The sequence below is a fragment of the Lissotriton vulgaris genome, chromosome 7 (genome assembly GCF_964263255.1).
Source record: "Lissotriton vulgaris chromosome 7, aLisVul1.2, whole genome shotgun sequence".
NCBI classification, from domain to species: domain Eukaryota; kingdom Metazoa; phylum Chordata; class Amphibia; order Caudata; family Salamandridae; genus Lissotriton; species Lissotriton vulgaris.
Window position 1 is genome coordinate 1,191,251,226 of NC_141695.1, and position 21,650 is coordinate 1,191,272,875.

At 51.7% G+C, this 21,650-nt stretch overlaps 1 protein-coding gene across 1 annotated transcript in view; it reads left to right on the forward strand.

Annotated features, from left to right (window-relative positions):
* Positions 1–21,650, forward strand: part of SRCAP (Snf2 related CREBBP activator protein) — a 1,720,489-nt gene that overhangs the window by 486,557 nt on the left and 1,212,282 nt on the right. Inside the window, exon 10 of the mRNA XM_086931673.1 lies at positions 3,095–3,184. Coding sequence (XP_086787799.1) covers positions 3,095–3,184 — 90 coding nt within the window. The remainder of the gene's footprint in view (positions 1–3,094; positions 3,185–21,650) is intronic.

Here is a 21,650-nt window from a genome sequence, read left to right on the forward strand (position 1 = left end):
CCCATGCGCACTGTAGTCCAGAGGAGGAGCCACCTATCTCGCGATACTTCGAAGACTCTTCCAGGACAACAATGTGCAATCATCCGGACCCAACACTAGGCGGGGATCTATGCACTGATATGAATGTCAGCAGCCCTACATGCCAAGAACAGATGCATACTGGTAAGTAGCATATTCGATCGCTAAAGGCAGAGCACTTGCCAGGAGTTCTAAACGAGCACACCGACAGACTGAGCAGGTCATCATTAGTCAGCCACGAATGGGAATTGAACCAGCGAGTTCTGGAGGAGGTCTTTAGCCAGTGGGGCAGACCAGAGGTGGGTCTCTTTGCCACACCGACCAACAAGAAATGCCGGTCTTACGCAAGCAGATTTCACCATCAAGGATCTCTGGGGAATGCGCTTTCGATAGCCTGGTCAAGGACATTTGTCTACGCCTTTCCCCCATACCTCTGATCCTGCGGCTCATCAGGAAGATCAAGGTGGAGCCGTGCAGGATGATCCTGATAGCCCCTGCTTGGCAGAGACAGTTCTGGTACACTGAACTCCATCTGTTGTCGCTAGCTCCTCCTCTTCCCTTGAGGGTTCTACCAGATCTCCTCACAATGTCCGAAGGACAAGTTTGGCACCCAGATCTACAGTCATTACACCTGACAGCATGACTCCTGAGCAGCAAGAGTTTATGAATCTCCCCATATCAAGAGAAATTGAGGAGGTCCTTTCCCAGGCAAGGGCTCCTTCAACCAACAGTCCTTACCGTCTTAAGTGGAAAAGATTTTGTTGCTGGTGTAGGAGAGAAAAGATTGATCCTTTTGCTTCCAAGCCTCATCAGCTCCTACCTTATCTGCTGTACTTGGCTAAGTCGGGACTAGCCCATTCATCGATTAAGGTCCATTTGGCGGTAATTTCGAGGTTCAGAAGGTCTGGGTCTGGGCCTTCCTTGTGGTCTTCCAGGATTGTTAACAGTTTCTTAAGGGCTTGTTTAGAGTCTATACACCAGTGAGACCACCGCCTCCTACTTGGTATTTAAATCTAGTCCTTTCTCAGCTCATGAAAGGCCCATTTGAACCCATCGTTCTGACATCAAGTACCTTGCATGGAAATTGGCTCTCCTCCTCGCTCACAAGTCGGCTAGGCATGTTTGAGAATTGCAGGCCTTGATTATCCAAGAACCTTTCCTCCAATTCAAAAGAAACCCTGTAATCATGAGAACTAACCATAGGTTTATGTCTAAGGTTCCCTCGGACTTCCACTTGAATGAGCCGGTCATTCTGACGGCGTTCTTTCCTCAACCGGCTACACCAGCAGAAAGAACATTGCATTCGTTAGATGTACAACAATGCTTGAAATTCTATTTGGAACTTACTAAGGGATTTCGGAAATCCTCAGTTATTTGTTGCCTTTGCGGATCCAAGCAAGGGCCTTCCGCTATCCAAACAGGGTATTTCAAGATGGATCACAAGTTCCATTCTACATTGCCACACTGCAGCAGGAAAACCTCTGACTGGTAGGATTCGAGCACATTCCACAAGATCTGTGGCATCTTCAACGGCCCTCTTTGCGGGGGTACAGATTAAAGACTTTTGCAGAGCTGCTACCTTGAACAGCGTTCACACCTTTACTAAGCATTACTGCTTGGAGTCCTTACAACAAGATGATGCGGCAGTAGGACAGGCTGTCCTGAGGAACCGCTTCCAATAATTGGTGAGCTTTCCTTTCTATCCCGCCTTCCGTATTACACATTTTGTATCTTTGTCATGTTGGCTATTGCAATAATTTTATGACACAAAATGTGGTTTTGTTGCTAACTGCTTGCTACTCTGATACAAAAGCATGGGAATCTATGAAAGTTCCAATACTGGGGCAAGAAAACAAGTTACTTACCTGTAACTTTGGTTCCCCAGTGTTGGTAACTTTCATAGATTCCCATGCGCCAACCCACCTCCCAGAGGAAAGCTCAGCCTACAATAGATATTAAGTACACAACGGCTACGGTAATCTGAGGCTCTGAGGTTCCTTCAGGAGGGTTCTAAGGGGTGAGGCGCTTTTGATTGGCTGATGCCTGAGTTTGGTCTCTTTTACAAAAAGAGGGTGACATGCTACAAAAGGGAATGAGGCCTAGTCCTTTTCCTTTCTTTTTTGTACCTACAGCTATGGTTTTTTTGTTACCGAGACTCCCATTCCGACGACTGGGAGTGATACAAAAGCATGGGAATCTATGAAAGTTACCAATACTGGGGGAACCAAAGTTACAAGTAAGTAACTTGTTTTCTTCTTTCTAACTTTAACCTCTGCCTACCTCTGGGGTCACCTGGACTCTAAACACACTATACCTCATTTTGGTGATATATATATATATATATATATATATATATATATATCATAAACATTGGAGTTAAGCACCATGTTTCCTGCAAGATGCACATATCGTGACATTGGACCAACTGTACCCAATGAGGAAGACACAGTTTACTTTTAATTCTGGTCACGTTCCATGAAATTAATTTAAGCAGGTGATCGCTTGAGGGGAACTGGGATATAGTGTTGAAGAATCTCCAGACCCCTTTCGTCATAATCAAGTACATTGTTAAGATAAATATTGATGTTATCCTGGCTCTCACCCTCCCCTCCTCTTTCCCGCCTTCATTCGGTCTACTTCCCCTGCTCCTACCCCTCTTCCCTGAATCTCTTCCCTTGCCTGCTTTTCCCCTTACGTATTCGTGCTTATTTTTTGTCTCGATCTTATAAGTAACTATGTTGCCATGCTCTAATAACTGTGTATCCTGTGTAATGATGTAACCTATACCTATGATCTGATACTCATGTAAAGCACTCTGATACCTCAGGGTCTAACCAGCGCTATATACATTTAAAAAAAAAAAAAAATCCCTAATGGATTGCGCAGAGTACTTTGGACGAGCCCTATAATTTGGTGATCTCAATACCATCTTGGTTGTTGGGAGGTTGATATTCGGGATAAAATAAGAGACAGTTACTTCCTACCTCTCCCGTAAACCTTTGTCTACACAATTGTATATGTTGGTGAATGTGATTGTGACTTTTTATTGAATTGGAATTAATTTGTATTTCCACAGCTGAAGATGAAGAAGAGACCATTGAAGCAGAAGAGGCATTGGATGGGGAGACTGATCATGCTGCAGAGTTGGACCAGTTGGCTATGGAAGGTACTTTTACTCCTGAAGAAGCATCACTGTTGTGAGAAGGTGGCCTGATATGCAGTGCTCACTATTCTAGTGAACACTATGTATCAGTCCAACAACCCTTATTGATGATTGATTGTAAGTCAACCTTATAGACCAGCTATCCTAGTAGCGTGGATACGAGCAGTCTAAGGCTAAGACTCTAGAGGGCGTGTTAAGCCAGCTGTTATACCATCACATATACCCCTTGAACACCAAGTGAAAGGACACCACACAAGTGTTATGAAAATAAACAGTGTATTTATTAGAATCACAACAGCCCTCTACTCTTTATGAGGACAGGGTACTAAGCACAAAACAAAACTCACGAAAATACTTAAGTTAGCACAATTTACACAAGTGCCCGAGGGGCACGACAAACCATATAATATGGAAGTGGAATGCGAAATTACTAGCAGGTAAGTACTGTACTAATAGGCTTTGGAATCGCTAGTACTACGTTACTGAACCTTCAGATTACTAGTAGGAGGCCTAGGGGACTCTGGTGCAGAGTGGGTACTCTCACGCGGGATGCGGGACAAAGTCTATGGTAGCTAGATTTCACAAAGTTAGTGTTCACGGGCGAACCCGACTTGGTAGGGAGAAAACGACAGTGGATCCTGACCCTTGGATAGTGAGGCTATGCTGGGGCACCGAAATGCCGAAGTTACCTATCCCAGGGGCTGCAGCTGCATAGGTCTCAAAAGACGTCGGGAATCCTCGTAGACGGACCAGGACCCTGAAGGAAAGATGCTGGCAGGCGACCAGTGAAGAGAGTTCGAAGTGATCCAAGCCTGGATCTCGAAGATGGATGACACCTGAAAGCAGAGGGGACCAAGTTCGTGACTACTAGCCAGTAGTCAGGTGGCACCAGGAGGGCACTGGATGGTAGTCACCTCGACTAGGTGAGTGGGCGACGCTGGGCTCTGCAGATCTCACGGACCAGGAGGCGTTGTTGGAGACCAGGACGGAGGAGCGAGCTGTCCCACGATGGATGAAGCTGTCGACGTCGCTGGACCCAGGATTGGGGCAACAAGTCTTGGCTAATTCAAGCCCACGCGGTGGACTCAAAATGGCGTCTGGAGTGGACCAGGAGGGTCCGGGTGCTCCTCTTTTGGAAGGGAGCAAGGGCCAGTCTGGAGCAACTAGACCAGCAGCAGTGATGTCGTCGGGCGTCGTTAGGAAGGCCACAAGCCAGCGGGCTAGTAGCCAAACAACGCGGCGAGCAGTAAAAAGCAAAAGGGCCCCACGCAGATCGTGGAGATGCTGGGAGGCTGCACTTCGGTGCTGGAGCTGCTCAGGGTCGGGGCTTCTCAGGCCCCCAAAGCAATCAACAGAGGATCCCTCGGCGGTCGTGCTGGAAAGAAGTCGTGCAGTCTTGAAGATGGCCGGTCCCTCGAGGTCTCGTCGCACCCACGGTTCTCAGCTTTGCTGTAGAGGTGGGTAGAGGTCAGAGGTGCCAGGGAAGCCGGTTCTCGTCGAGCTGGGCAGTCGGATTCCGGAGGAAGGACTTGCAGCAGACCGCAGTGTTCTTGAGATGGTGCCTGCGGATGCAGGGTGACTACTCCTTAGTCACAAGGGAGAATCTTGAAGAAGAAATCTTGAAGTCCTTTCGTAGAAAGTCGTGTCTTGATTCCAAAGATGATCTAATTTGGAAGGGTCCCCGTTCCTGCCTTTATCCTAAAGAAAGGGGTGGGTACGTGACTAGGTCCTGCCCTAGGGGTGGGACCAGGAAGGGGGGTGGTTACACCCCTCTCCCATGCCGGACTTTCCCCAGGCCAGGGGCTGGTGTGCCCCTGGAACTGGTTCTAGCCGGCAGATGCGTAGTGAGCACCGGGGTGCCACTCAGCAGTCACCTTCCTGTAAAGCCCTGCCTACCCAGGATACACAAAACCCTGTCTGGGATGGTGCTAGCACCGCCCCGGACAGGAAACCCTTTGTCCAAGCTCTCCTCGCTGGAAGGACTCCCAGCAGCAGGAGGTCAGACTTGTGTCTGTGGTGGCAGCATCCATTTTGTGTAGCTGAGGCTTCGTTTAACTTTAACCGGGGTTCACAGTTACATACATGTCGTGTCCCTCTAGAAGGGTGGAATGCTAACCCCGTCGCCAGAATTGGCGAGGGGTTAGTATTCCAATTCGTATGACACCTTACTCGACATGTTTTGATAAAGCAATACCAAAGATAGCATTTAACCGCGAGGATTATAATGCACTTAAGAGTATATGGTATGCGTTATCATGGAACAGCTATTAGGACTTGGTTCCGCAAACTGCAAACGGGCTCAGCTCATGCCAGAGCACCATTTCACACGATTCCAAGCACTCTGCCTTCAGGATTGTCAAGGCCTGCCATAGGAGTGACTGATAGGAATCTGTGTGTCCATTTTAGGGTTAGATATAGGTATACTATATCTAAAGCAAAGGGTGATTACACCACCTTGCCCCAGCTGTCGTGCAGCCAGTTGTGTCAGATTTAGATGGCCATCCAGGGGTGGCATAATACATGCTTCAGCCCCTGGTAGGCCCTGGGTACACCTATGCCCTGAGTTACAGGGTCTGATAAGGTGGCCCAGTTCCAATTGGTTAATGCACCTAAGGTACACATGTCAATTTTAGTGAGAGAACAGCTAGGCTATGGGTCTGATTGGCAGGCCCACAGCCAGGGAAAGTCGTAAACCAGTGAAACAAAAGCAAAAAATCTGGGTGATCATAGGATTGCAGACCCTACTTTCGTACAACTGTGCTTTGTGGTCAAATGTTAAGCTGCATCTACAGAGTTTTCCTGACCTATGAAGGTCATAGGTACAATTTCTTACCTACTCTCTGAAGTTGGTATTGAGCATGGTAAAGTAGTCTATACTTTCTGTGTCTGGTCTGTGAGAAGTTGGCCTGATATGCAGTGTTCACTATTCTAGTGATCACTATGTATCATTCCAAACGACCCTTATTGATGATTGGTTGTAAGTCAACCTTATAGACCAGCTATCCTAGTAGCATGGACAAGAGCAGTCTTTAGGCTAAACTCTAGAGGGCGTGTTAAGCCAGCTGTTATACCATCACATATACCCCTTGAACACCAAGTGAAAGGACACCACACACGTTGTTATGAAAATAAAAGGATATTTATTTATAACAAATCTACCCTGATCTCTTTATGAGTCAGGGAGCTAAGCACATAACAAAAGTCTTAAGAAAATACTTTAAGTTGCACAATTTACACAAATGCCCGAGGGGCACGAAATACCATATACTACAAAAGTGGAATGCGAAATACTAGCAGGTAAGTAACTAGATCCAGAGGCTTCAGGATTGCTAGGACTACACTACTGAACCTTGAGGTTAGGAGCAGGAGGCCTAAGGAGATCGGGTGCAGAGTGTGCACTCTCACGCGGGATGCGGGACAAAGTCTATGGATACTAGTATTTCCTAAAGTTACAGTTATCGGACGAATCCGACTAGTTAGGCTGAAAACGATAAAAGATCTGGACACTTAGATAGTGAACCTATGTTGGAGCACCGAAATGCTCAGGTTACCTAGCCCAGGGGCTGCGGCTGCATAGGGTTCAAAAGACGTCTGGAATCCTCGTTACAGTCTATGGAGCCTGAAAGAAGAAGTTGCTGGCAGGCGACCAGTGAAGAAGTTCGATGTGATCCAAGCCTGGATCGATGATGGAGACGACCTGAAAGCAGGGGGGACTCAGTTCTTAATCACTAGCCAGTGATTAGGTGGGCATCAGGATGGCACCGGATGAAGTCACCTCGACCAGGTGAGTGGGCGACGCTGGGCTCTGCAGTCTCTCGGACCAGGAGGCGTTGTCGGCGACCAGGATGGAGGTGCCAGCTGTCCCACGAAGGTGTCTGCTGTCGGCGATGCTGGACCCAGGATTGGGGCAACAAACCTTGGCAAAGGCAAGCCCACGCGGTGGACTCAAGATGGCGTCTGGAGTGGACCAGGAGGGTCGGGGGGGCTCCTCTTGGAAGGGAGCAAGGGCCAGTCTGGAGCAACCAGACCAGCGATGCAATCGTCGTGGTTCGCCGTCAGGGGGGCAACAAGCCAGCAGGCAAGTTGCCGGACAACGCGGTGAGCAGCAAAGAGCAGAAGGGCCCCACGCAGATCTCGTGGATGCTGGGGGGCTGGACTTCGGTGCTGGAGCTGCTCAGGGTTAGGGCTTCTCAAACCCCAAAGCACTCACTCGAGGATCCCTCGGCGGTTGTGCTGGATAAGCGTCGTGCAGTTTTGAAGATGGCCGGTCCCTTCAGGTCTCGTCACACCCACGAATCTCAGCTGGGCTTATTATGCAGGTAGAGGTCAGAGATGCCAGGGAATCCGGGTCTCGTCGAGCTGGGCAGTCTTATCCGGAGGATGGACTTACAGCAAACCGCATGCGCTTAGATGGTGCCCGCCGGTGCAGGGTGGCTACTCCTTAGCCACAACGGAGAGTCTTCAGAAATGTTCAAGAGTTCTTTCGTGGAAAGTAGTCAAGATTCAGAATGATCTAATTTGGGAAGGGGGCCAGCTCCTACCTTTATACTAAAGAAAGGGGCTGGCACGCGACTAGGTCCTGCCCATGGGTGGGACCAGGAAGGGGGGTGGTTACACCCCTCTCCCTTTGTCCGGACTTTCCCCAGCTCAGGGGCTGGTGTGCCCCTGGAACTGGTTTAAGCTGGCATATGCACTGTGAGCACCGGGGTGCTACTTGCAGTCACCTTCCTCTCAGCCCTGCCTACCTGGGATACACAAAACCCTGTCTGGGATGGTGCTAGCACCACCCCTGACAGGAAACCTTTGTCCAAGCTCTCCTCGCTGGAAGGACTCCCAGCAGCAGGAGGTCAGACTTGTGTCTGTGGTGGCAGCATCCATTTTGTGATGCTGAGGCTTGAGTTAACTTTAACCGGGGTTCACAGTTACATACATGTCGTGTCCCTCTAGAAGGGTGGAATGCTAACCCCGTCGCCAGAATTGGCGAGGGGTTAGTATTCCAATTCGTATGACACCTTACTCGACATGTTTTGATAAAGCGATACCAAAGTTGGCAAATAACCGCGAGGATTATAAGGCACTTAAGAGTATATGGTAAGCGTTATCATGGAACAGCTATTAGGATTTGGTTCCGCAAGCTGCGGACGGGCTCAGCTCATGCCAGAGCACCATCTCACATAATTCCAAGCACTCTGCCTTCAGGATTGTTAAGGCCTGCCATAGGAGTGACTGATAGGAATACATGTGTCCATTTTAGGGTTAGATATAGAAATACTATATCTAAAGCAAAGGGTGTTTACACCACCTTGCCCCAGCTGTCGTGCAGCCAGTTGTCAGATTTGGATGGCCAGCCAGGGGTGGCATAATACATGCTGCAGCCCCTGGTAGGCCCTGGGTACACCTATGCCCTAGATACCTAAGGTATACTCTACAGGGACTGATAAGGTGGCCCAGTACCAATTGGTATGTACCTAAGGTACATGGAATCCATTTTACAGAGAGAGCAGTAGGCCTGTGGCCCTGAATAGCAGGGTCCCCGGTCAACTAAGTCAAAAAACCAGCAAAACACCAGGCAAAAAGTTGGGGGTAACCATAGTCAGATATCCACCTTCCTACATAAACCCCCCCCCCCCCCCCCCCCCCCCCCCAACGAAAGGAGATAAGGCTATTCTTGACCAGGTAAGCCTATATTTCCTGAGTGGCCATATGAGGTGGTATATGCACTGGCATGGTTACCTCCTATCTCATGGTCCACTAAGCAATCCCTCACCCTAAGGGTGTCTGAGGGTCTCCACCATAGGGAATCTCTACCTGTGGTGTGTTTTGGCAAAGTAAAAGGCTGGTGCTGGGATGGAGTACTGAAGTGAGACTCCACTAATGTTGGGCTTAACTTCCTCCATTCACTATCCACCATATATGCCTTTCTTTCCAGGACTGAGTTGCTGTGAGCTCTCAGGGTCAACCTCTGGCTACCTAAAGCTGGAGGTTGGGTTCCTCTGTTTGGCTTACTGGAGGGACAGGTCGGGTTTGGGGCCCTCAGGTCCCAGGATTGGCTGTGCCCAACAGTGTCCATCTGTGGGAGGTCCCCAACTAAGTTTAAGGGGGATCCCTCAGGAGTTTGTTTTATTTTCACTTGGCTAGGTCTGCTAGCTTCAGTGACCCTAATCTGCTGATTGGGGAGTTCTTTTGGACAGGGGGCCCTTTGGGGTCCACCACTGGCCTTCCTGACCTCTACAGCCCTGGGCTGACTGAGGCAGGGTAGAGAGGGGCAGGTTACCTGCTCCAGACTGGGTCCTACCTTGGAAGGGTCCACTGACATCAGGGGTTCTGCCAGGCTAGGCAGACTACCTCTGGGGCAGTTTCTTCACAAGGGGTCAGATCAGTTCCCTGAGGAGGCTGATCCTTTCCTAAAGTCTGGTGGGAGGGAGATTTCTCTTCCTCCTCAATGCTCTCTGTCTGAGTGGAGTGATCCATAGTTTCAGGCTTCACAACACTATTATCTGTCGAGTTTGAGCTGTGGCCATCACAACTCCACCAACCTTTTCAGGAAGGGACTCAGTTTGGGTATGGGCTGTGACCATCACAGCCTTGCCAACCTGTTCAGGAAAGGAATCGGTCTGAGATTGGGCTGTGACGGGCACAGCCCCCCTGACCTGTTCAGGGAGGACATCTTGGACTGGGGCTGTGGCTATCACTGCCCCACTAACCTTACCATGGAGGTTTACCATTTTAAAATGGGTTTCTTGCTCTACCTCAGCCCAGGCTGAGATCTCTAAATCATTCCCCAGTAGGCAATCTACAGGCAAGTTTGATGACACTGCCACTCTTGCGGCCAGTGACACCTCCCCAACTGCTATGGGATGATCTCTCTGCCCTCCATCAATGTTGGTTACCTAGTATGTGGCTCCAGGTATAAGTTGCCTTGAGGGGACTAGGCTCTCAGTCACCATGGAGATGCCAGCCCCTGTGTCTCTGTAGGCCTCAACTGTCGAACCATTGATGAGGGGCTCCTCTCTGTACTTGTCCAAAGTGTTGGGACAAGCTGTGAAGTTGGCAAACCCCATGCCAGTCTCACAGACAAGAGTATCTAAGTCAGGGGACCTGGTTAGGCCAGAGTCCCCAGGAACTCCCAAAGTAAATGCACCCAGATTCTTGTGGGCACTCCCACCACCTGGGGGATTACTACTAGTAGTAACAGGAGGCTGGGAAGTTTTACTTGGGGGTATGTTCTCCTTACTGTTGTTGGCCCTTGGGCAACTGCTGTCAGTTTTGTAATGGCCTACCTGTTTGCAGGTATGACAATAAGGTATCTTTTGGGAATTGGAAGGATTTTGGGACCCACCCTTTTCAGAGGATTTTTGGGGCCCTGTGGTTTGATCAGAAGATTTACTCCCACCCTTCTCTTGAGGCTTGGTTGATTCCTTCTTTTGGTCACCACCCTGGTTCTTAGGCCTAATCCTGGTTCTGACCCATTTGTCTGCCCTCTTACCCAATTCTTGTGGAGAGGTCAGATCAGAGTCTACCAGGTGCTGGTGTAATAACTGATTCTGACAATTATTTAAGACTTGCTCTCTCATAATAAGATTATACAATCCTGTGAAGTCAGTAACTTTACTACCCAATAGCCAGCCTTCTAGAGCCTTAGTGGCACAATCAACAAAGTCAGCCCAATCCTGAGACTGAGTTTTCTGGGTGTCTCTGAACAGCAACCTGTACTGCTCAGTTGTTAAGCCAAACCCATCAACCAGTGTATTCTTCAGGACTTGGTAATTGTTGGCATTCTCAGCTCTAGTAGTGAGGAGCTTATCTCTACCTTTACCTTCAAAGGAGAGCCACAGTATAGCTGCCCACTGACTCTGGGGGACACACTGGACAGTGCAGGCCCTCTCCAAAGCAGTCATCCATTTGTGGATGTCATCCCCTTGTTTATGTTTAAAGTATTTTATTATTATTAGAAAGGTACAGCTGCATAGTAGAGCAAACATATAGGCATGCAATGTTAGCGGCAGGAAGTATCCCAGGATTAGAGTTCCCATGTCCCAGCCCTGGGGGCTGCCTCAGTGTCCTGCGAGGTGCGTAGAAATATGTAAATGAAGAGAAGGAGCATCCTCGTACAGTCCTGTACCCTTCCATAAGTCAACAAAAACCCCCCAACGACCCTCCCCTCCCCACCACCCACCCTGTCCAGTGTTGCGTATTATGGAAATAAACCGTCTACTTTGTAGTCCATCTGGGCCACACTCTTACTCGTAGGGTCGTACCCCCTTCCCTCCAGTGGAACAGTGTTTCACAGCGGGGGTGTAAGCCTCATTAGTCTTAGGTATCTAGGGCATGTAATTTCCTTGAATTCCGTGGCCAATAGCGAGTGAAAGGGCTGCCACAGCTCCTCAAAACCAGTAACATCTCCCGCTAACGTGAGTGACAGCTTTTCCATCCCCAGAACATGCCACAACCTATGAAGCCAACCTGTGTGAGATGGGACGGTAGGTGTGCGCCAGTGTATCATAATGTTTTGTACTGCCGAGCCCAACATAATAGCAATCTGCCGTCCCCTTTTAGATTTCAGAGGGTACATTAAGCCATTTGGGAGACCCAGCAGAGTATACGCTGGAAACCGAGGCAGTTCAATCTCAAAGCATGTATCAATTTCATCCAACACCGTTGACCAGTAGGTTTGCAGTACGGGGCAGTCCCAGAGGATGTGTGTTAGTGTACCAATCTGCCCACACTCGCGCCAGCATTTGTCACTGAGGAGCCTATTCATCTCATGCAATCGTTCCGGGGTGTAGTACCAGTAGGTGGTAACCTTGGTGAAGGTTTCCGTGAGGCCCACGTGATAGGCCGAGTGCCTCGCTCTATATGAAATGTGGTCCCACACCTTAAGGCTAAGTGTTCACCCTAGTTCCTTGTTCCAACGTTCCCGGCCAGGAATGTGGAAGTGGGAGGACGGGAGCTGGAGCATCCTGTATAGGTCAGTTATGAGTTTGGCGTCTGAGGTGCGGGTGATCAGCAACCTTTCATATGGCAGCAACTGCCTATCCGCTGATTCTCTAACACTCGGCTGTAAGGCCCAGTGTCGAACCTGCCAGTACCTCATGCGGTCGGTTTCGGTCATCTGGTAACTATCTTTAAAGTCCTGGAAGGAAATCACCCCCTCAGCATCATACATGTGGAAAAGTGCCCTGCAGCCCCCGTCCCTCCAGTGCGAGAAGGCCCCTCGCTCCATACCCGGTGTGAAATCTGGATTATCGACGATCGGTGTGAATGGCGAGGGAAACGAGGTGAGATCAAATGCGCGATAGGTAGCGTCCCCCACTCTCAGTGGCACACGCGTGATATAAGAAGCATAGAGATTCGTGGGACGATGTGGCCTGCGAAGGAATGGAATTTCCTGTAAGGGGCGCCCGGCGACCGCCTGGTCCTGGAAGAGCCAGTGTTTATCGGACTCCCACCTACTCCATTCCACCAAGTATCGCAGTTGTGTTGCTTGGAAGTATTTGCGGAGATCAGGAATACCTAGCCCCCCGGCTTCCGGTGCTAAGGTTGTGAGTGCGCGGCGCATTCGGGGCTTACGGCCCTGCCACACAAAGCGGGACACCTCAGTTTGCATCTGGTGAATCCAGGCCTTGGGGGGCTGCAGAGGTAGCGCCCGGAACAAGTACAAGATTTGGGGCAGAATGGTCATTTTGACCGCCGCCACCCTACCAAGCATGGAGATCATCCCTTTGTTCCATCTCCCAAGTTCCTCCCTCACCTTCACACCCACCGCTCCATAGTTGATGGAGACCATGGCCTGCAACGTTGGTGCCAACGCAATCCCCAGGTATTGTACCTGATCTCTCGACCAACGTAGGGGAAAGAGCCTCTGCAGGTCGCTTCTTACCGCCGATGACAGGGATATGTCCAAGGCCGTGGACTTTTCAACATTCATTCGAAAGCCCGCCACATTCTCGAAAGCCTTAAGTTCAGCCATACATGCAGGAAGGGCCTGCCTCGGATTCTCGAACGCAAAAAGTACATCGTCCGCGTAAAGGCTTATTGCATGGGTGAAACCGCCCATCCGCACTCCGGTCACCGCCCCATTCTGCCGAACCCGTTGGGCAAAGGGCTCCATATAGAGCGCGAAGAGAAGGGGGGAGAGAGGGCAGCCCTGTCTTGTTCCGCGCTCGATACCAAACCGTCGGGAACCACAGCCATTCACTCGCACGGTCGCAGAGGGGAATTTATAGCAGTTAAACACCATGGTCCGGAATTTCTCCCCCATTCCAAACTGTGCCATCACCCGCTCGAGGTAGGGCCAGTGCACCCGGTCAAACGCTTTCTCAGCGTCAACTGAGAGTAACATCCTCTCTCCTGGAATACGTGAAGCTTTTTCTAGGACGTGTGTAAGTCTCTTAGTGTTGTCTACAGTTTGGCGTCCAGGCACAAAGCCAGCTTGATCTGGTTCAATCAGGCCGGGAAGGTACTGTGCCAGTCTCGTCGCTAGGATCCCCGTGTAGATTTTCAAATCTACGTTTAATAAGGAGATCGGTCTATACGAGCCGCATTGTTTCCTGTCTTTCCCCGGTTTAGGAATCACCGATACCGTTGCCTGTAAGAGGGCAGGAGGGATGGCTCCCTGGTCAGAAAAAGAGTTAAACAGTCTGGTCAAGACCGGAGCCAGCTTCGCGCTGAACGTTTTATAGAAGAGGGCGGTGTAACCGTCCGGGCCCGGGGCTTTCCCTAACTTGAGTTTAGAGATCGCCGCTATCACCTCCTCAATCCTAATGTCTCTCTCAAGATAGCTTGCTTGTTCGGGGGTCAGGGATGATAGGGCCACCGAATCAAGGTAATCATCCGGGTCGTCCATGCGTGCGGTCTCCGCCGCATACAGGTCAGCGTAAAATCGACGGAAGGTCTCAGCAATTTCTTCGTCGCCTGAAATCCCCTGTCCCGCGCTCCCCGCCAGTTCTTTCACCTGGCGATTCTGATGTGCTACTCTGTTTGGCTGCCAGGAGGCGGCCACAGCGGTCTCCGCCTGTGTAATAGGCGTGTTTTAGGCGTAGTGCGGCATATTCAGCCCTATCTAAGTCCAAAGAGGACAAGAGTTTCCTAGCCACTTTCAACTGTTTCCAAACTCTCGGAGCCCCAGTGCGACGGTGTACGTGCTCCAGCTCCCTGACCTTCTGAGTGAGCTCTTCTCGTTTCATTTTCCTCTCGCGATTGTCCGCGGCGGATATTGCTATGAACTCACCCCGTATTACCGCCTTAAGGGCCCCCCATTGAGTTGATAGTGAAGTGTCAGCGTTAGAGTTGTGTAGCTGGAAGTCCTTCACCGAGTCCGTAATACTCTGCACCACCGCTTTTTTATGTAGGAGTGTGTCTCGGAGGCGCCAGACTCCCCTCCGGGCAGAGCCCTGCGGGAGAAGGAAGGTCCCCGAGACTGGTGCATGGTCCGAGAGAGAAATGACACCCATTTCTGAGGCGGTAGCCAAGTTACGGACCGGTCCAGAGACCAGTAGGTGATCTAGCCTAGCGTATGTCTTATGTGCGTGTGAGTAATAGGAAAAGTCCCTGTCGGTGGGGTGGAGCTCGCGCCAGAGGTCGTGTAGGTCGGAATCAAGTAACTGCGCCTTAACTGCTAGTGAGTTCTCCAGTCTGCGGGCGTCGCTGCATTGATCTATCTGTGGAAGAGTCAAATACCAGGTTAATGTCCCCTCCCAATATGACGTGTATATCTGGTGACGCTGTGATATCCTCTAATGCCTTGCGCAAAAATCTATCTTGTTGTTCGTTTGGGCCATAAATTGTGCCAACCGTGAATACCAGGGTTCCCAGTTTAAATCTGTAGGCCAAGAGCCTCCCTTTTTGTTCTGCAAATTTGTGTAGGACTTCCCCCTTGAATGCTTTGGACAAAAGAATGGCCACCCCAGCCGTTTTAGTGGTGTTGGAGGAAAAGAACTGCGTAGGTATATGGCGGGACCTTAACCTGTGACAATCACTAGCCAATAAGTGGGTTTCATGAAGCAAACAGATGTCTGCCTGGGAGTGCTCCAATAGTGACAGTACCGCCCTCCTCTTTGTGGGATTGTTCAGACCCTTAACATTCAGGGTGACTATTTTTAATTCTGCCATGGATAGTCGGGACTGCTGTGGCTATGTGTGCAATGTAGAATGCGCGGCATCCCGATGACCACCCAGTGAACATGTGCGATTAGACCGTCCCTCGTAGTTACAGTATAAGCACTGGACAGGGTAGCCCCAAACTCTTCCCCATTCAACATTCCCCTTCCCCAACTCCCAACAGTCTCCCCCCTCACTGTCCCTCAACTCACATCGAAACTCCTGACCCGACATTCTCCCACCGTTCATTCTCTCAACCCACATCCCCACCCCCCAACTCTGTCCCAATCCAAACCCCCAACAGTTACTGAAAGTAGTCCCGGGCAAGTCTCGAAAGACTAGCCCACGGTGTGTTACCTTGGTGGACGTCCAGCCACTCGTGTCAGCGCCATCGCTCCCTCCCCCTCACCCCAAGCCAGCAGTACCAGTGATGCTGAGATGAACTCCCCCCGGAGCTTCATTAAGCAGTCAATGCCACCTCCTCTGCACTCCCCAATTCCTCAGAGGCCGTCCGGATAGCGTTCTCCATTCCTGCCCTGATAGTGGGCGAGCCTGGCCTGCGAGACCCCCCACGTGTTCTCCTCCGTGCGACTCTCTGCCATCCCCCGTCGGTCGCACGTCGTCTCCGCGGTGTGGATGACTCCTCCTCTTCCGTGGTGATGCCCAGCACCTCGCAAGCATCCTGCAAGGATCGCAACTGATGTGTCTCCCCATGCCACATGAAGATAATTCTGAATGGGTGACCCCATGAGTAGGGCGTTTCATGCTGTCTGAGGAAGTCAGTCACTGCGTTTTTGAAGCGTAATCGCCGAGAGGTCTTGATAAAGTGCTACAGGGTGTTCCCGAAAGGTGAGGGATCGCTCCTTCCGCGCTTCTGACATTATTCTTTCCTTTAGCGGGAAGTCTGGGAGGAATGCCAAAATGTCCGGTGGAGGGCCATTTGCCCGTCTGGGGGGCCCCACCCTGTGAGCTCTGTCGATCCTGATGGGGAAATCAGACCCTTCCCCCAGCACGGTCCGGAAGAGGTCCTGCAGGTACTTAACTATGTCCGGGTTCTCTTCAGACGATGGTACTCCCCGGACCCTTATGTTGTTCCTTCGTGACCTATTCTCTAAGTCCTCGTTATGCAATTGGAGGTCTAGATGTTGTTCCCTGAGAGTCAACACTTCCTGCTGTAGTAGAGTGATTTCCTCGTCCTGTCTTTGTGTGGAGCTCTCGACTGTGGCCATTCGGTCGCCCAGGCCGTCCACCTCCCTGCGCAGTTCTCGCACCTCACCTGCCACTTCCTGTTTAAGGGCTTGGAAGTCCTCTCTCAGTGTGCCATAGAGAGATTCAAGAAATGATCTGGTGACCGGGGGCTTCGCCGTAGCGCCAGAATGTGAACTCCCAGCTGCCCCCGATGGGGAGGGCGCTTTGTCGCCTTTACTTTGTGATCTGCTGAGCAGCTCCGGCAGTGTACCTCCGGTCCGCTTGCTACCCTTTTGACCGGCCATGGCGCAGGCTTACCACAGGTGCGTGCGTCGTACCCCGCCTCGGTCCCCCCTGGAACGGAGCTTTAACAGATCCCTGTCCCAGGTCCGGAGTGAGAGCCGGATCACGTCTTCTCCAGAGGCTGTCGATGAGTCAGTGTGCTCTCACATCCACAGCCCGAGGCTGGGCCTTCCCTTCTTCCAAGCAGTGCAGGTCCCTGGCTCGGCACCACTAGGGTGGCCAGCTGCGTCTAGTCTCGAATGCAGAGGCGGTCTCCAGGCCCGGACCACGGCGGCGTCCCCGAGTCCCTGCAGGGCCTACCCAGGCAGGCCACTATGCTGCAGCCTGCGCCGGTTCCTCCGTGGGTCTCCACATGTTCCCTCGATCTGATGAGAGCCAGGCACCCCCTGTAGATGTACGTGCGGCAGCGCTGTAGCGCAGGGCAGCGTTAATGTCCCCCGTTTACTGTTCCGATGCGTTCGTGGCAAGGGGGGGGGGTGGCATCTGGGAGGCGTCCTCCACCCTGGCCTCTGCCTCAGTCCAACTCGCATGCAGCCTGGTGCCCTGATACCCTGCCGAGGGGGCTGTGCTGTGTTGGGGCTGTGCTGGACGCTACTGGTGCCGGAAGCAGTGGGCCCAGCTTCTGGACAGAGTCAGAGGGACCCCTGGTGCCCGCTGGAACACTAGTGGCCCGCAGCCTCCCGGACGGCCGCCGCCGATCGTCAGCCAGGCTCGCAGTAGGCCCCAAAGCCGGCCGCTTGCGTAGTCTTGAGCCTGGTCAATCCGGCTGCCCAGAGTGCAGCGGATTCCACACTTCGGCAGCCGGGCCCACCGCCTCAGGTTTCCCCTATCACCTCCGCTCAATGTCCGGACCCGCCTCCGGGGATCAGCTGCTCTGCTCAATGTCGCTCCTCGATCACTCGGGGAGACACCTTCCGCCCGCCCGGGAGAGAGCTCCGAACCAGCTCACCGCCATCTTGGTCCTCGGGGGGCGGGGTAGAAGCTTTGCGGTCGTCACCGGCGCTGGGTGTCCGTAGCCGGTTCCCGGACCCCTCCGCACCGTTTTCCGCTGTTCCCTCTGGCTAGCCGGTCCCCAGCGGCCTCCGCAGTTCCTCCGGTCTCCACCTCCGCAAGGGCAAGAAGCCGCACCGGCCCCCGGCCGCGCTGATCTGACGCCAGGCGCTCCGGCTTCCGCAAGTAAGGGCGCCACCGTGCTTTTTCGGTGTGTTCGAGAGAACACCGTTTCCCCCGCTCTTGCAGCTGTACTTTGTGGCTCCGGGGGGGAGAAAGTAGCTGAAAACAAGGCTTGGGGCCTCAGTGGGGATCAGGAGCTCCGGAGCGCACGTCCTCCTACCCCGCCATCTTGGCCACGCCCCCCATCCCCTTGTTTAAAGGGGGCACTATCTTACTCAGGTGTCTAGTGTCTAAACTCCTGTCTTTATCTCTAGGGATAATGCTGCCACCAGTGTGGTCTGCCCCACTCAATTTCTGCTCTCTAGCAAAGGCAAGTATCTCTTTGGCAAGGGCAAGTTCTTCCCTCTCAATCCTCAGATTGACTTCCCTCATCTTAGCTTCATGCTCTCTTCTCTTAGGGGATGTCATCCCTCTGTGAGAAGAGGTCTGAGAGCCATTGGTTCGAATGGATCTGTTAGAGCCCCTGGATAGAGACCTAACTCGTCCACTCCCAATGTTAAGCCTGCCTGAGAGTGGGCCTGGGGGTCCCCCAAGTCCATTTTCATGCCCGCTTAAGTTGGTCCTGGTGAGTCTACTGACTTCTACCTGACCCTTGTCTGCCTCATCCCCTGACAACTCCTGATCCTCTCCTTCACTAACTGTTCCATTGAGGTTGAGGTCAGGGTCCCCAAGGGTTCCCTCTAAGGGGGGCATGCTCCCATCTGGATTAGAAGGGCCTGTGTTAGAAGCCCTCCTTGCATCATAAGTCTCTAAGAGACCTATCAGAAATGGGATGGTAGGGTTAGAACCCTGTTTTAGCTTCCTGGAGGTACACACTTGTCTCATCTCCTGGAAGCTAAGAGCTGCATATCTTGATATGACCTGTGGAGGGTCAACTGACATAAGGGGGGCCTCTGAGTTCCCTCCTTTGTCTGACATGCTTTTCTAGTGAGGTGTAAGTGGTGCACTTACCTACACTATTTGTTTGCCTACTGATCCCTTGCTATGAGTTGTAGTTCAGGGTGTGCTAGGCCCTGTTACACTACAACAGCTGGTTCAGTAGAACTCAGAGTATTCTAAGCTAAGTTATATGTACCTTGGTACTTATGTGATCTTTCAAATGATATTCTTAGGATACGTGTGGTAAAACAGCTAGCTCAAATCCCAACCGCTGCTCACCAATGTGAGAAGTTGGCCTGATATGCAGTGTGCACTATTCTAGTGATCACTATGTATCATTCCAAACGACCCTTATTGATGATTGGTTGTAAGTCAACCTTATAGACCAGCTATCCTAGTAGCATGGACAAGAGCAGTCTTTAGGCTAAACTCTAGAGGGCGTGTTAAACCATCTGTTATACCATCACATATACCCCTTGAACACCAAGTGAAAGGACACCACACAAGTTGTTATGAAAATTGTAGGAGAGTAGGGTCTGCATTCCTATGATCACCCCAGATTTTTGCTTTTTGCTTCTTTGGTTTACGACTTCCCTGGCTGTGGGCCTGCCAATCAGACCCACAGCCTAGCTGTTCTCTCACTAAATTGACACGTGTACCTTAGGTGCATTTACCAATTGGTACTGGGCCACCTCATCAGACCCTGTAACTCAGGGCATAGGTGTACCCAGGGCCTACCAGGGGCTGCAGCATGTATTATGCAACCCCTGGCTGGCCTCCTAAATTTGACACAACTGGCTGCATGACAGCTGGGTCAAGGTGGCGTAATCACCCCTTGCTTTAGATATAGTATACCTATATCTAACCCTAAAAATGGACACATAGATTCCTATCAGTCACTCCTATGGCAGGCCTTAACAATCCTGAAGGCAGAGTGCTTGGAATCATGTGAGATGGTGCTCTGGCATGAGCTGAGCCCGTTTGCAGCTTGCGGAACCAAGTCCTAATAGCTGTTACATGATAACGCATACCATATACTGTTAAGTGCATTATAATCCTCGCGGTTATATGCCAACTCTGGTATCGCTTTATCAAAACATGTCGAGTAAGGCGTCATACGAATTGGAATACAAACCCCTTGCCAATTCTGGCGACGGGGTTAGCATTCCACCCTTCTAGAGGGACACGACATGTATGTAACTGTGAACCCCGGTTAAAGTTAACTCCAGCCTCAGCATCACAAAATGGATGCTGCCACCACAAACACAAGTCTGACCTCCTGCTGCTGGGAGTCCTTCCAGCGAGGGAGGCTTGGACAAAGGGTTTCCTGTCAGGGGCGGTGCTAGCACCATCCCAGACAGGGTTTTGTGTATCCTGGGTAGGCAGGGCTTTAGAGGAAGGTGACTGCAAGTGGCACCCCGGTGCTCACTATGCATCTGCCGGCTAGAACCAGTCCCAGGGGCACACCAGCCCCTGAGCTGGAGAAAATCCGGCATGGGAGAGGGGTGTAACAACCCCCCTCCCTGGTCCTACCCATGGGCAGGACCTAGTCACGTGCCAGCCCCTTTTCCTAGTATAAAGATAGGAGCGGGCCCCCTTCCAAATTAGATCATCTTTGAATCCTGAAACTACTTTCTACGAAAGGAACTCAAGACTTCTTCTCAAGATTTCTCCCTTGTGACTAAGGAGTAGTCACCCTGCACCCGCAGGCACCATCTAAGAACACTGCGGTTTGCTGCACGTCCTTCCTCCGGAATCCGACCGACCAGCACGACGAGACCTGGCTTCCCTGGCACCTCTGACCTCTACCTACATCATCAGCCCAGCTGAGATCCGTGGGTGTGACGAGACCTCGAGGGACCGGCCATCTTCAGAACTGCACAACGCTTATCCAGCACGACTGCCGAGGGATCCTTGAGTGAGTGCTTTGGGGTTCGAGAAGCCCTAACCCTGAGCAGCTCCAGCACCGAAGTCCAGCCCCCCAGCATCCACCAGATCTGCGTGGGGCCCTTCTGCTCTTTGCTGCTCACCGCATTGTCCGGCTACTTGCCTGCTGGCTTGTGGCCCTCTTGACGACGCACCACGACGACAACACCGCTGGTCTGGTTGCTCCAGACTGGCCCTTGCTCCCCTCCAACAGAGGAGCACCCCCCGGACCCTCCTGGTCCACTCCAGACGCCATTTTAAGTCCACCGCGTGGGCTTGCATTTGCCAAGACTTGTTGCCCCAATCCTGGGTCCAGCGACGTAGACAGCAGATACCTTCGTGGTACGGCTCGCAGCATCCTGGTCGCCGACAACGCCTCCTGGTCTGTGAGACTGCAGAGCCCAGCGTCGCCCACTCACCTGGTCGAGGTGACTCCATCCGGTGCCATCCTGGTGCCCTTCTAATCACTGGCTAGTGATTCAGAACTTGGTCCCCTCTGCTTACAGGTGTCTTCCATCTTCAATCCAGGCTTGGATCACTTCGAACTTCATCACTGGTCGCCTGCCAGCAACTTCTTCTTTCAGGCTCCATAGACTGCAAGGAGGAATCCCGACGTCTTTTCAGACCTATGCATCCGCAGCCCCTGGGCTAGGTAACCTGAGCATTTCGGTGCTCCAGCATAGCTTAACTATCCAAGTGTCCAGATCCTTTTTCGTTTCCGCTCTACCTAGTCGGATTCGTCCGATAACACTAACTTTACGAAATCTAGCATCCATAGACTTTGTCCCGCATCCCGCGTGAGAGTGCACACTCTGCACCCGATCTCCCTAGGCCTCCTGCTAGTAATCTGAAGGTTCAGTAGTCCAGTCCTAGCGATCCTAAAGCCTATTAGAGTAGTACT